Source organism: Durio zibethinus, chromosome 1 (assembly GCF_047325235.1).
Source record: "Durio zibethinus cultivar Kanyao isolate XHJ-2024 chromosome 1, ASM4732523v1, whole genome shotgun sequence".
Taxonomy (NCBI): domain Eukaryota; kingdom Viridiplantae; phylum Streptophyta; class Magnoliopsida; order Malvales; family Malvaceae; genus Durio; species Durio zibethinus.
Genome location: NC_143162.1, coordinates 30749667 through 30762396, shown reverse-complemented (window position 1 = coordinate 30762396; position 12730 = coordinate 30749667). Strand labels below are relative to the sequence as shown.

The following is a 12730-nucleotide window of genomic DNA, read 5'->3' as shown; positions in this document are numbered from 1 at the left end:
GAACGGAAGTTGATCCGTGGTTCGATTGAGCTAAAATTTTGTCAGTAGGTTTATGATTCAGATTTTTTCATTTTGAACGGTGAAGATCGAATTTTAAACTCTCTAGAAACAAATCCAATGTGTATTTGTTGAGTCATCTATTTGATAAGATTTCTCTAATTGTCTCTTTTTAGTTGTTGATTAGCTCTAGTTTTAGCTAAAGAATAACTTTGTATATCCATTATTTGATAGTGGAGATTGTTTTAATGGTCCATGGTTTTTCTCTCTACACCGGAGGATTTTTCACGTAAATTTTGGTGTACTTTATTTTTTCCGTGTTGTTGATTATTGTCTATTACTGTAGATTTATTGTGATATATAATTTTTGCATTATTGTGTTTATTGGTTCAGACCCAACAAATTCAATTCCATGTACATAAAAAAAAAAGTAAACATCTAAAAGAAGATCAGAAAAATAACTAGAAACCAAGCAATACATATATAAGTCTTGTTTTGTAAGTACACAGAAAGTTAACTATGTATTTGAGTTTTTTTTTTTTTTTCAAGTGACACTACATAGGAATCCAACTAACTATGAAGCAAACAGCCTATCAATGGCAGGATAAAAAAAAAAAAAAAAAGATGGTATACCTCAGATGCAAGTGGGTTCTTGTAAATTTCATGAGCAAGGGGTGCACAAAACTGGGGATCTGTGGAAGTGTTATCAACAACAGAAGCATTATCAACAACAGAAGCATTATCATTCGGTCCCATCTCCTAAAGTATATTTATCTTGGAAATCTTACCTTAGGTTGGTTAACGGAAGAACATTGAGGCAGGAGATAAATATAATACTACTAATTTCATTTTCCAAATCAAGTAAATTGATTATAATATTTTGGCCTAAACTAACATATTCATCACCATTTATAGGAATTTTAGTTCACAGTCAAACAAAATGACAGCATTAAGCAAAATTAAAACCTTCTTCCTGTGTTTAGTCTGATAAGTAGAAATTGTTGTTTGCCTTCCTCTTGAGCGACTTAACTGCTGTGTCATCCTCATTCTTTACATAGTCAAACTCTGGGCTCTTCAAAGAATAGCAAGTAGACATGGTCTCATCCACCGAGACTGAACCACAAAATGATCTACAAGGAGAGATATCTATGCTTCTAGGCGCATACATGCTGCTTGGAGAAGAAAGACCTGAAACGTTTGTGGTATATGCGCATCTCTCGTCCAAATTGTATCCATACAAGAAACACCACCACGTGACTCCAAACTCGATTATCCTGATTGCGAGTAGAAGTTTCCTTACTCTTGGCAACTTTGAAGGTACGGGGCACCTTCAAAACAAAATGAATTATACTCCTGTTTATAGAAGTGGGAATGAGTTTTGGAGGATAACCTCAATGATAAAGTGACATTTTTTAGATAAAAGTTTGTTGTTAAACAGATTCAAGGTTATAAAACATTTATCACCAATCACTTAAAGTTTCAACTCCACGATAACTTCAAAATGGAATTTCTAAAATGATAAATACAGAAATCACAAGTGTCTGTGTATAAATGTGCATTGCATGTATGCATTCCTATGGATCAATCATGCATCAAACTTCACCCATCTAAAGGAACCATAAAAAAAAAAAAGAGAAATGACCTTTTTACTCTAACTCTATTCTACCTTAGAATTCCAAACTTAATATATAAACTTTTATATATAGTATAAAGGGCTCTAAGATATTGTTGTATTTGAAGACCATAAACTTAAGACTAACCATGATCATAGCATTAATTTTTTTACAATGGAAGATGCAATTCGAAGATGGGAATAGAGGTAGCACATATCGAAACTTGAATTATACATTTACTAAATGTTATTTTTTTAATGATAATTGTATGAAACAATTGAATTAAATTTTATATTTATTGTCTTCAAATAATATCTTTAATGAGGAAAAAAAAATCTTGTAGATTTTATATATTTCATTGTCAATGAAACAAATGAGGAGTGGTGTAACATTTTTATAGTATGTTGTTATAATAGTAATTGCTATTTTATCTTGATTTCATTTAATTATGAAAATAAACATAGATTTTTCCTTTTTTGTTTTATTTAACTAAGAAATTTAAATGTAATTTTTTTTTATTAAAAGTCTTACCATCCATTAAAGTAAATTAACATCATCATTTGTTATACAGTCAGGCAAAGACCCTTCTCATATAACTTGATGTCCAAAAGAACATGTTACTCTAGCTATGTTATGTGCGAAAGAATTCGCATGCCTCCATTAATTTAATTTTGTCTTTAATATTTTAAACATTATCTTCACAAATATTTTTAAACCCAGGAGTATAAATATGATTTGTAGAATCCATAACTTCAATAGAGCAACGTCATAAACCAAAGTCCCATTTTGAATTTGAATTTTACATATATAATATAATGGGCATAAGATTAAGTGTATATAGAAAGCCTCAATTATTTGGTAAGAATTCGAAATACTTCCTTTCTAGTATTGAATGAAGACAGATCTTGTGACCGTTTGAAATTCGAATTCAAAAAAACCTGAAACCTAAACCACCTAGCCGTGATTTTGTCGCAACAACCAACTAATCAAATCCACCCAAACCAATGAAAAGACCAAACCCCAACCTTGTACGGAAACGTGTCATCTTTTCATTGGTGGCAGTGACAAGAAAAATCCCAGCTCAATAAAACTTCGAACAGAGACAGTAGTCCCCACATTGCGCTCCTAACGAATTGTCGATGTATTCAACGGTCAGGATCTTTCGACATTTCAAATCACCCAATTACCCCCGCCTAAAAAGGATCATTAAGAATATATAAAATAATTACACGCAAGGAGAAGAGGAAGAAGAAAGAAGTAAAGAACCTCACAAATAAAAACCCCAACAAAAATTTCTTTCAAAAAAGAAAGCTGGAAAATGTCGAAGCAAAATGGTATTCGGCGATCGTCGTTTTCGTCATCTACGACGTCGTCTTTAGCCAAACGACATGCATCATCGTCTGAGAATGTGGGAAAAGTCGCCTCTTCTTTGGCTAAAAAGAGAGTCCCTCTTACTAACATCACTAACCAAAAGAATACCTCAAGAAGCTCGGTTGCGGTTTCTTCTTTGGTGGGTCTTAACTTCTTTTTCTACATATTTAATTTTTTAAGAAATTTTGTTATGTATCTTTTTCTTTTTTCTTGGTCATTGTTTCTGGATTCTTGTTTTCCGGAAAATGTAGGAAAATTGAAGACAGAAAGTGGTGAAATTTTTGAAGTGTTGGATTTTACATTGTTCTTTGAACTTGATGGTAACATTGAATTTTTTCCGGGATTTTTTTTAAATTAATAAGAATTATGAGCAGAAAAAAATTGGATTATCATTATTTTTTTTATTTTTGTTACTCCGGTTGAGAAAGTTTTAGCCAAGTAAAAAATCAGATCAAACTTGAAAATTTGTACTCAATGTTGCTAAAGGTCTAATTTCAAATTTGGAACCTTTTATTTCTTAATTCGCATTTTAGGCAAATTGGTAATCCAGTTAAAAACTGTGCCTAGAAGCTGCTTCTGTTTACATTTAAGCAGAAAGCTGTGGTTTTATTGATTATGGAGCTAAACTAATGTATATTTTATATATTTGATTTTTGTGTTCTTGGGTGCTTCAGGTTCTGATTTTTTATTTTCAATTTCAAATTTGAAGGTACCAGGTTCAAACAAAGTCCCCAAGGCAAGGAAGACACAGCCTGCTAGTAATGTAGGTTTCTCAGGACATGTTTTCCCTTCTGCAAATGTAAGACCCTCTTCAGTTTTGCCTCCGAAGGTTGTCACATCTTTTCATAGAGGAAATGAAGTGGTGTTCCCTCCTCCTAGTAGCTCTGGTATCCCTCCTCCACCATGTAGTATGGAGTTTTCTCCTAGTAAATCAGATGGTGTATCGGTTTCTATGGATGAGACAATGTCTACTTGTGATTCTTTCAAAAGCCCTGATGTTGAATATATGGACAACCGTGATGTTACAGCGATTGATTCCATTGAACGAAAGACGTTCAGCAATCTCTACATTTCGGACCATGTAGAAGCAACAGGTTCGGTATCATTGGCTCTAAACTTTTTCTTGATATACTCAATTAGTTTCTAACTGATTAGCTTGCAGGAAATATCTGCAATAGAGATGCAATAGCAGAGACGGAAATGGATGATAAGATAATTGATGTCGATGACAATTACATGGATCCACAGCTATGTGCGACATTTGCATGTGATATTTACAAGCACCTACGTGCATCTGAGGTTTCCCATCTTTTTACTGCCTCGAATTTATGTGTTTGAAGATTTGGTTAACAAACAGGCAGAGCTCTACCAGGCCAAATCAGAAAATGTATAGGAAAGTTTTTAGACTGAAAGATATATACATCATGTTAAACACTATTTTGACTGAGAAACATTAAAGGTTACCCCAAGATTACATATGTATAATGTCTTGCAAATTCTCAAGTGGGATTCTTAAGATATTGGATGTTAAAATTGAAGTATTCAAAAGAGAAACCTGTCCTGCAAGATACTATTTCCTGATCGGATTGGAAAGCTCTGGTTCATATTGTGTGCTTTTACAGGCTTTGCCTCCTTTTACCTTATTTAATTTGCTCCTAAAATTTATGGTTTCTTTTGGTTTTCAGGTGAAGAAAAGACCTTCCACAGACTTCATGGAGAGAATTCAGAAAGACATAAATTCCAACATGCGTGCAATACTAATTGATTGGCTTGTAGAAGTAATTTTCTGTCAGTTTATAAAGTTGTATGGTTATTTAGAATCCAATAAACAAGATTCAACAACTATTTCTGCTAGCATAGTTTCTGCTGCCAGTACCTTCTTCCATTAAAATTTCTAGGATGATAGTGTTTTCTTTTGTTAAGGCTAAACTTTCAATTTTTACTGCAGGTGGCTGAAGAGTATAGGCTTGTACCCGATACATTATATTTGACAGTGAACTACATAGATCGGTATCTTTCGGGGAATATGATGAATAGGCAACGGCTACAGTTGCTTGGTGTTGCCTGCATGATGATTGCTGGGTAAGAAATACTAACATTTCTCCTACTTTCTTTTGTTTCTTTGAATATATATCATATCTCAGTTTTCATCTAAGTTTTCCACGGATACAATGTCAACATTTGAGCGTTTAATTTATCAGAAAATATGAGGAGGTTTGCGCACCTCAGGTGGAGGAGTTTTGCTACATCACTGATAATACATATTTGAAGGAGGAGGTTTGGCCTCTGTTATCCTTAATTTGAACTATAAATTTGTTAGATGCTTCTTTGCTAAGATACTACTTTATCAAATGTGAATAAGGCATTAATCTTTCTACTTATTAACAGGTTCTAGAAATGGAATCTTCTGTCTTGAATTACTTGAAATTTGAAATGACTGCCCCCACAGCTAAATGTTTCTTAAGGTAATTGTAGCTCATTCTTAGTGAAGGGTTTGGTTAATCGGAAGCATATCACCAACAATCATTGTACTACTATTAATCAATTACAATTCATAATTCTATGTAATCCATCAAAATTTTATATGGAGTCCACGCTTTGAAGTGATGGACTAGTGCATAATTTTTTATTGTGATTGGATAATTGTATGATTGTAACAAAAAAAATTATAGGTGAAATGCTCCTCGGCTAACAGATGCCTATAAAATATCATTGTAATTTAATTTAAAAAAGTTTCTTTTGTTTTATTACATTTAATGCACTACTTTTACTAAATTCAAGAAAAGTAATGCATTAAATGCATTTTTTTTTTCATTAAATATCATTGCAACCAGTGTCCCTAGGCACCAGTTAACATCTCCCATTAGTGAACATACTTCCTGATTTCATGTTTACCATTCTTGTAATAACTTGTGATCATTGCTATGACATTCAGACGGTTTGTTCGTGCTGCTCAAGGGATCAATGAGGTATTTGCCTTTGACTTTCAGTGCTACATTTTCTGGCTCCTCTGTCTCTCCTCTGTCATATGCAAATAACATCACCTACTTTTAAAAACAATGTTTGAACCCGTAATATGAAGTGTTTTTTTATGAAATTTACAGATTATGGTTTTATGAAAGTTATAGATTACACCAAAAGTAATATCTCTGCAAAAACAGACATAATAACACCATGTTTAATGGTTCTGTGAGCATGTTTAAAGTGGCAGTCAATTGAAAAAAAAATCATGGTCATTTCCATTGATTAATAATTGGTTTTCCAATCCTAACGCCTTGATTGCCTACGGTGATTGTGTGCTTTTCTAATTAGGTTCCATCAATGCAATTAGAGTGCATGGCCAACTACATCGCTGAACTATCTCTACTCGAGTACAGTATGCTTTGTTATGCTCCATCACTTATTGCAGCTTCCGCGATTTTCCTGGCCAAATTCGTTCTTCTTCCATCGAAGAGACCTTGGGTATGAGCAAACAGCTTCTTCTTGCTCTTTTTCTTGACATTTACTAGTCTGATATACATTAATTATGGTGCAGAATTCTACCTTGCAACATTACATACATTACAAGCCCTCTGATCTGTGTGACTGTGTTAAGGATCTTCATAGATTATGCTGTAACAACAACAATTCTACTTTACCTGCAATCAGGGAGAAATACAATCAGCACAAGGTAAACAAAAAGTTTGACTGGCTACACCAAATTGCTCATTGTTACTACTATGACCAAATAATATTAAACAGTTTTAGGAGCTTTTTTAAAATGTTATTTGCTGCATAGCTGAAATGTCCAATCTGAAACTTTGTGGTTATGTTTTGTCTGATCAGTACAAAAGTGTTGCAAAGAAGTACTGCCCCCCTTCAATACCTTCAGAATTCTTCCACAACTGATCGCATTCGATATCAACGAAACTGTTCCAATACTTTGTTGGATTAACTGTTCCATAACTGTCATGAGTTGAGGAGTTCACCCTGTATCACTTTCATTTAGATCAGATACCCAAATTAGGATCCTCCATTGTGAAAAACCTTAATTTTAGTTTGGTGTAATCAATGTGGTGTTCATTTCGTTGTCCATGTGGCCAAATTTTGCTCCATGTAATTTTTTTTTTAGTTTACCCCTTTTTAATTGTATTTATTTTCCTTTTATTTGTGTATATTTTATTTATTTATTTTCTTCCCCCTCCTAACTAAATCTCTCATATCGAAACAAATATAATGAAATACACGCAATATAAACTTTAGAGTTACATTTTAGAATTTGGATTTAAAAAAAAAAAAAGATATTTGGACCAGCAGGGTTGTTTGGCATGTTGAGCCATCCAATTCTTCCCTTGGTCGAGATTCCTTTCCTCCATTAACCTCAAAAAATTCCTTTTTCTTGCATCCATTCTTCCACTGCATTAATAGATTTTTATTAATATTTTAATATGTTTAATGTATTTTAAAATTAAATAATAACGTCAATAATTTAATTACAATAAAATAAAGTTTTATGACATTAATTTTATGTAATAAAAAATCAAGTGCTTCTTTTATTTTCAAGTGAAGTTCCCTAACTTATTTAGATATTATCCCAAAATAAATAGTTGCACCAAGTCTAATTATAGACTACTGTCATTACACAATGCAAATTCACCAAAATTAATAATATTAGAACATAGCAGGAAGCGTTGAATCACCAAAATTAATATTCTCTTTCTCCCATTTTTTTGCCAATCTTTTTTTTTTTTTTTGAATGTTCTAAAATTATATTTTTTTTCCATTTTTGAACATTTAAAATTCTTAATCTTTATATTTTAAAATTATTTTTTTATATTTTTTATTTTTTAATATTAAAAATTATAAAACTTTAATTTTATAAAAAATTAATTTTAATATTACATTTTTTTTAATTCTATAAAAATCAATATAATTCAAACGGAGGAAGCATATTCAATTAATTAGATAACACGTAAAAATATAAATTATCTAAACTTTCAGTTTGTTATTACATTAATATCTCGAATTAACATTGATAGTTAATTTTGTTAATGTGGCATGAACAGATTTTAATGCTTTTAATATGTGCAGCCAAAAAGACTTTATTAATTGATATGAGAAATTCTTGGGGAAAATTTGACTACTAGTTCCTTTTTCGTTAAAAACATATAATTTTCTAGGTAACCTACTAATAGTTAAACAGGAAAACTTTTGAATATAGCTCAATTTTTGGGAAGAAAAAAAGAAAATTGTACGATTCCATAGTAAATTGATAAATAAACCAAAGGATTATATATTCATCATTCTCATAAATTTGCAACTCATGCCAAAGCATTATCAATCATTCTCAAAATGTTGACATTCATGAAGTAACTAAGATAATAATTCATAATTTAGGGCAAGAGTTTGTTTTCATGCTTTGTTTAGTACAAATATCCTATAAGCGATCCTTTTTTCCTCATTTAAAAGTTCCATGTAATCTTCTCCAAGAAAATTGCAAAACCTTCTTCTTTCATCCAAAAGGGTATACTATACTTGTATATATGAATCGCCCTATGAAATTCAAGGTTGCTTTAAAGTATCTGTCATCCATGTGCTGGATTGTCTGCCAAGCTCACGGGCCGATTCCTTGAGAAAATTTTGGGGTTTATACCCGTTTTGACCCGTATTATTATTTTAGTGATAAAATTTTTTATTTAATTTTAAAATATATTTGAAAATATTAAAATAATAATACATTAGCATGTCTTGTTTCTTGCTTTGTTTGCTATTATAAGCTCCGTTCGTCTCGTCAAAAATTCAATAAATTCATTCTTCGTAAATTTCCTTCTTGAAATTGCACCCAAATTCTGCCTTTCCTGGCTAAGAATAGCACAAAAATAAATTTAATAATTTTTATATTTTTATTATATTCATATCATATAAAAAAATTATTATATTAAATTTATAAACACGTAATATATATTTTTTTAATTTTTATTAAATTTATATATTTTTTATTAAAATTTTAAATAATATTATTTTTATATTTTTTATATTAATTTTATATCGTATCTTTTTTTTTTTCTGTTTAAAATTGACAGGGCTACAAAAGTTTCTTCGTGCCAGATCCAAGATCATCTGTTCATGGATTCTTTCTCTTGATAAAAAAGTTGATTCCGTAAATAGTATAGACAAATATAATACACCAAAAAAAAAAAAAAAGCACCAAAGAATTACAAAAGTCCCTATGGTGCCCCAGTACTATTTCCACCATACAAATTTACAATATCCAACGCACACAATTATTCTTTTACATATGCAGGAAAAGCTTGGTATCATGCACCGCATTGAGGCTTGGCTAACCCCGATGGTTCCACCTTAGGCATTTCATTGAGCCAATGGCAATCCTCAAAAGCACATTGGGGCCTCTTTGGCCACTCCACATTAACTGGATTGATGTATATTGGGGCCCACGTAGGGGTCCCATCTTCATAAGAATTGTGGGTCAGTCTCTTCAAATCAGAACCGTCCAATTTAATTGTGAATATCTCACCATAAGGTTGATAGTGATGTGGGTTTGAGATTGGCTCAGCTGATATTCCTCCATAATCCGTAGTAAACACTATACTCTTTCCATCCGGACTAAATGACGGGTGGTTAGCCCGCCCGGCTGACCCGCTCTTGACTAGTCTCCGTAAGCCAGTACCATTCGGGTGAATCAAATACAACTCGAAACTCCCCGATCCCGGGTTATCCCGATCTGAAGCAAACACGATCCATTGACCATCAGGCGACCAATTACACATTGTGTCCGTCCAAGGACCATCCGTTAATCTTTGAAGCCCACCCATCTCCCCTTGGATCGCATCCATTACATACAAATTCTTGTGACCCGTCCGACCTGACCTGAACACGACCCATTTACCATCGGGTGATGGTGAGGGAAATGCATTATTTTTTCCGTCAATGGTCAATTTTTTAAAATTTGATTGGTCAGCATCATCAACGCTGATGGATACAATATCAACCTCGGTACTCTCACTTGTAAACTCCGGTCCAGCACTTGTGTAGACTATTCCTTTTCGAACCGGGTCCCAAGCGGTCGCAAAAGCATTCAAGGGGAAAACCTGGCGTAGGTTCGAACCATCCCGGTTCACTACATAAACACCCGGGAAATCCACGTAGGCTATACGGTCACCGGCGGATGAGAACGAAGGGAATGAACCTTCGACAATGAAAAGAGAGAGATTTGGCACTGGACTTTTAATATTTTCAAGCAATAGTTGGGAAGTTTTTCCTATATTACTTTCTCCCCTGCACTTATGGTACCCAACTCGGGTTGAGTCAGGTGATATAAACGGGTTTAAGTGGTGAGTTGTAGGAGAAACGTGTCGAGTTAGCTCAATAAACTCGTTTTTAACAAGGTCAAACACCTCTACGTGTCGAAAACTGGAATTGGGCCTTCTCGTAGCTACTGCTATGAACTTATGGTTACCTGGGGAAGTAGCTGGGGTGAACGCGTGCAGACCCGGTGGTGTGACTCGCTGAATCGTCACTGACTCAATAGAAACCGGTTTATCTTTAGGGAAAGTCGCTCTATAAACACTTATCCACTGGTCTTCACTTCTCCTGTGGAAATAAAGAGTCGAGTCATCAACCCAACACGGCCATCCACCGTGTTCAACAACCTTGACTCGGTGAGTCCCATCACGAGTCAAAAAAACATAAATATCAGTACTCAGTTCTTCCACTTCCCCATCCCATCCTTTACTCCCATACGAAGCCACAGCTGTCCAAACCCCAGAAGGAGACACGGCGGGACTAAAATCGGCAATTCCATAAGGAGTGAGTCGTCGAGTCAACCCAGTTCCCAAATGAGATGAGTACACAGCAGCCCAACTGGTTCTCGGTTCACCCGGGTCCTCATGAGTTGACACGTAAATCAAATTCTCCCCACTCAAACTCGGTCTATCTTTCATCGAAATCCGATTCTTGCTTTCTTCTAAACCCAATAAAGGAGCTTGAACTCGTACGGGAATTTCAAGGGCTGATCTCGATCTGGCACTTCGCGGCTGTGCACCGTAATAAAGTGCATCGTAGTAAATATTTGAAATCCCGTTGCGTTCCGTTACGTAGATGAGCTGGAGAGGCGGAGGAGCTCCTGGACCCGGGGGTTGAATGAGGGTTCGATTGTGTAGGAGCGAGAGGATGGAGGACGGTGGGGACGACGGAAAGTGGCCGTTGAAATTGACGGATTCACCGTCGGTTATCTGAAGTTCATTTGAAGGATTTGGTGGGTCCAAAGGTGGAAGAGTAAAGATGTCCCAAGCATAATCTGGCCGGCCCAGCGTAGTAAAAACTATGCTGCCGCTGTTTGGGGCTTCCTGCTCCGCCGCTGTACATAGCAAGGCCAAGAAGAAATGAAGAGAGAAACTGTTGAGTGCTTTGGGTTTCATGGTTTCGCTTCACTGATAGACACTGGATTATTACTGGAACTTTACTTAGTTGGACGAGATTTTGAGAGGTTTGTGAGGCGATGAGTACGGGGAGAATTACAAAATGGTATGTTCTAACAGAAATATTTTGTTAGTACCTTGATAAAAATAATTAATTAAAAATCTGACAATATATGAATTAATGTAGAAAAAATTGCAATTATATTATGATTCGATAAGTTTAGTATATAATATTATGATAAAATAAAATAAAATAATATTATAAATATGATTATATTAAATAATATTATTTTATTTTATATTTAATATGTGTAAATATTAAGATATGATAATTTTATTTATTAGTTAAAAATATTTTTTTAAAATTATATAATTTAAATTATTAATTTAATTTTTAAAGGTCAAGTAAAACATATAAATTTAATTTTATGAGTTAAAAATAATTTTTTTCACTTTGAGATAATTTAAAAATAATTAATTTTACTTTGAAATGATTGAATCATATTGTACCAAAAAAATTATTAAATCTTTTTATAATTTTATTACTTTCTTTAAATATAAATCAAGTATGATATAAAATGATTATTATTTTATTATATTCATCATCTTATCTAATAAATATGACTTAATATTTAAGGGTTGCAATTACTTTTTTTTTTTTATCATATATACATATTTTTTAATATACATGTGCTTATAATGTGCTTTTTATTAACTTATGATGTGGATGTGATATTACAATTTACACAGTTGGAATTGAAGTTATAAAAGTAATTATATATATTTTTTTATCAGTTTTACACACCAAGTTTCTAATTGCACCTACAATTTTGCGTTTTACACCTTTTTTTTTTCAAAATTATCTCTAATTGAAATATTTATTTACCTTTTACATTCAAGTCTTAAAAGTTTTCCAATATGCATATTTGGCAAATTTTATAACTTATAGGATATGAAAATTCAATAAATTATATAACTTATCCTATAAATTTTTTTTTAAAAAGTTACGCTTAAAGTTTTCAACAAAATCAATTTAATCAATATCATCTTAATTTAACAAAGAAATATTTATTTAATTTTTTTGGGATTCCAACAAAACCCAAAAATTCAGTTGAGGATTAAAATCTCATATCTTGAAAAATTTTTACAATATTACAAGAAAAAACATAATTTGTTTCAAATAATTCTAAACTCATTTACAAATTGATAGACAAAAATTATAATTTTAATAGAAAGAGCACTTAATTACAATATATGGGTTTTTGAATTTCTTCTTAATTTTAATTATCAGAGATAAAAACTATTAAAAGTTTTGGATATGGAAATTGAGAG

The 12730-nt window shown here is 32.7% G+C and overlaps 2 protein-coding genes across 2 annotated transcripts; one reads left to right on the top strand and one right to left on the bottom strand.

Moving 5' to 3' along the window:
• The first annotated feature begins 2837 nt into the window (after window positions 1-2837).
• On the top strand, window positions 2838-7121 carry LOC111311226 (cyclin-A1-1-like). The gene is made up of 11 exons (XM_022910601.2): window positions 2838-3120; window positions 3691-4075; window positions 4144-4280; window positions 4667-4759; window positions 4930-5063; window positions 5183-5258; window positions 5370-5446; window positions 5917-5950; window positions 6294-6443; window positions 6517-6651; window positions 6807-7121. Exons 1-11 carry the CDS (start codon window positions 2929-2931, stop codon window positions 6867-6869), a joined length of 1476 nt encoding a protein of 491 aa, XP_022766336.1. The 5' UTR covers window positions 2838-2928; the 3' UTR covers window positions 6870-7121.
• A 1933-nt stretch (window positions 7122-9054) lies between these two features.
• LOC111312269 (uncharacterized) lies at window positions 9055-11503 on the bottom strand. Its single transcript, XM_022912388.2, has one exon. The coding sequence runs from the start codon at window positions 11396-11398 to the stop codon at window positions 9278-9280; it is 2121 nt and encodes a 706-aa protein (XP_022768123.2). The 5' UTR covers window positions 11399-11503; the 3' UTR covers window positions 9055-9277.
• Between the last annotated feature and the right edge of the window lie 1227 nt (window positions 11504-12730).

Bases quoted from the DNA above. Each gene is read 5' to 3' on its own strand.
- LOC111311226 (XM_022910601.2), top strand. From the start codon at position 2,929: ATGTCGAAGCAAAATGGTATTCGGCGATCGTCGTTTTCGTCATCTACG. The intron at 4,281-4,666 runs GTTTCCCATCTT...TTTGGTTTTCAG, and splicing joins AGCACCTACGTGCATCTGAG to GTGAAGAAAAGACCTTCCAC. The intron at 5,064-5,182 runs GTAAGAAATACT...TTAATTTATCAG, and splicing joins GCCTGCATGATGATTGCTGG to AAAATATGAGGAGGTTTGCG.
- LOC111312269 (XM_022912388.2), bottom strand. From the start codon at position 11,398: ATGAAACCCAAAGCACTCAACAGTTTCTCTCTTCATTTCTTCTTGGCC.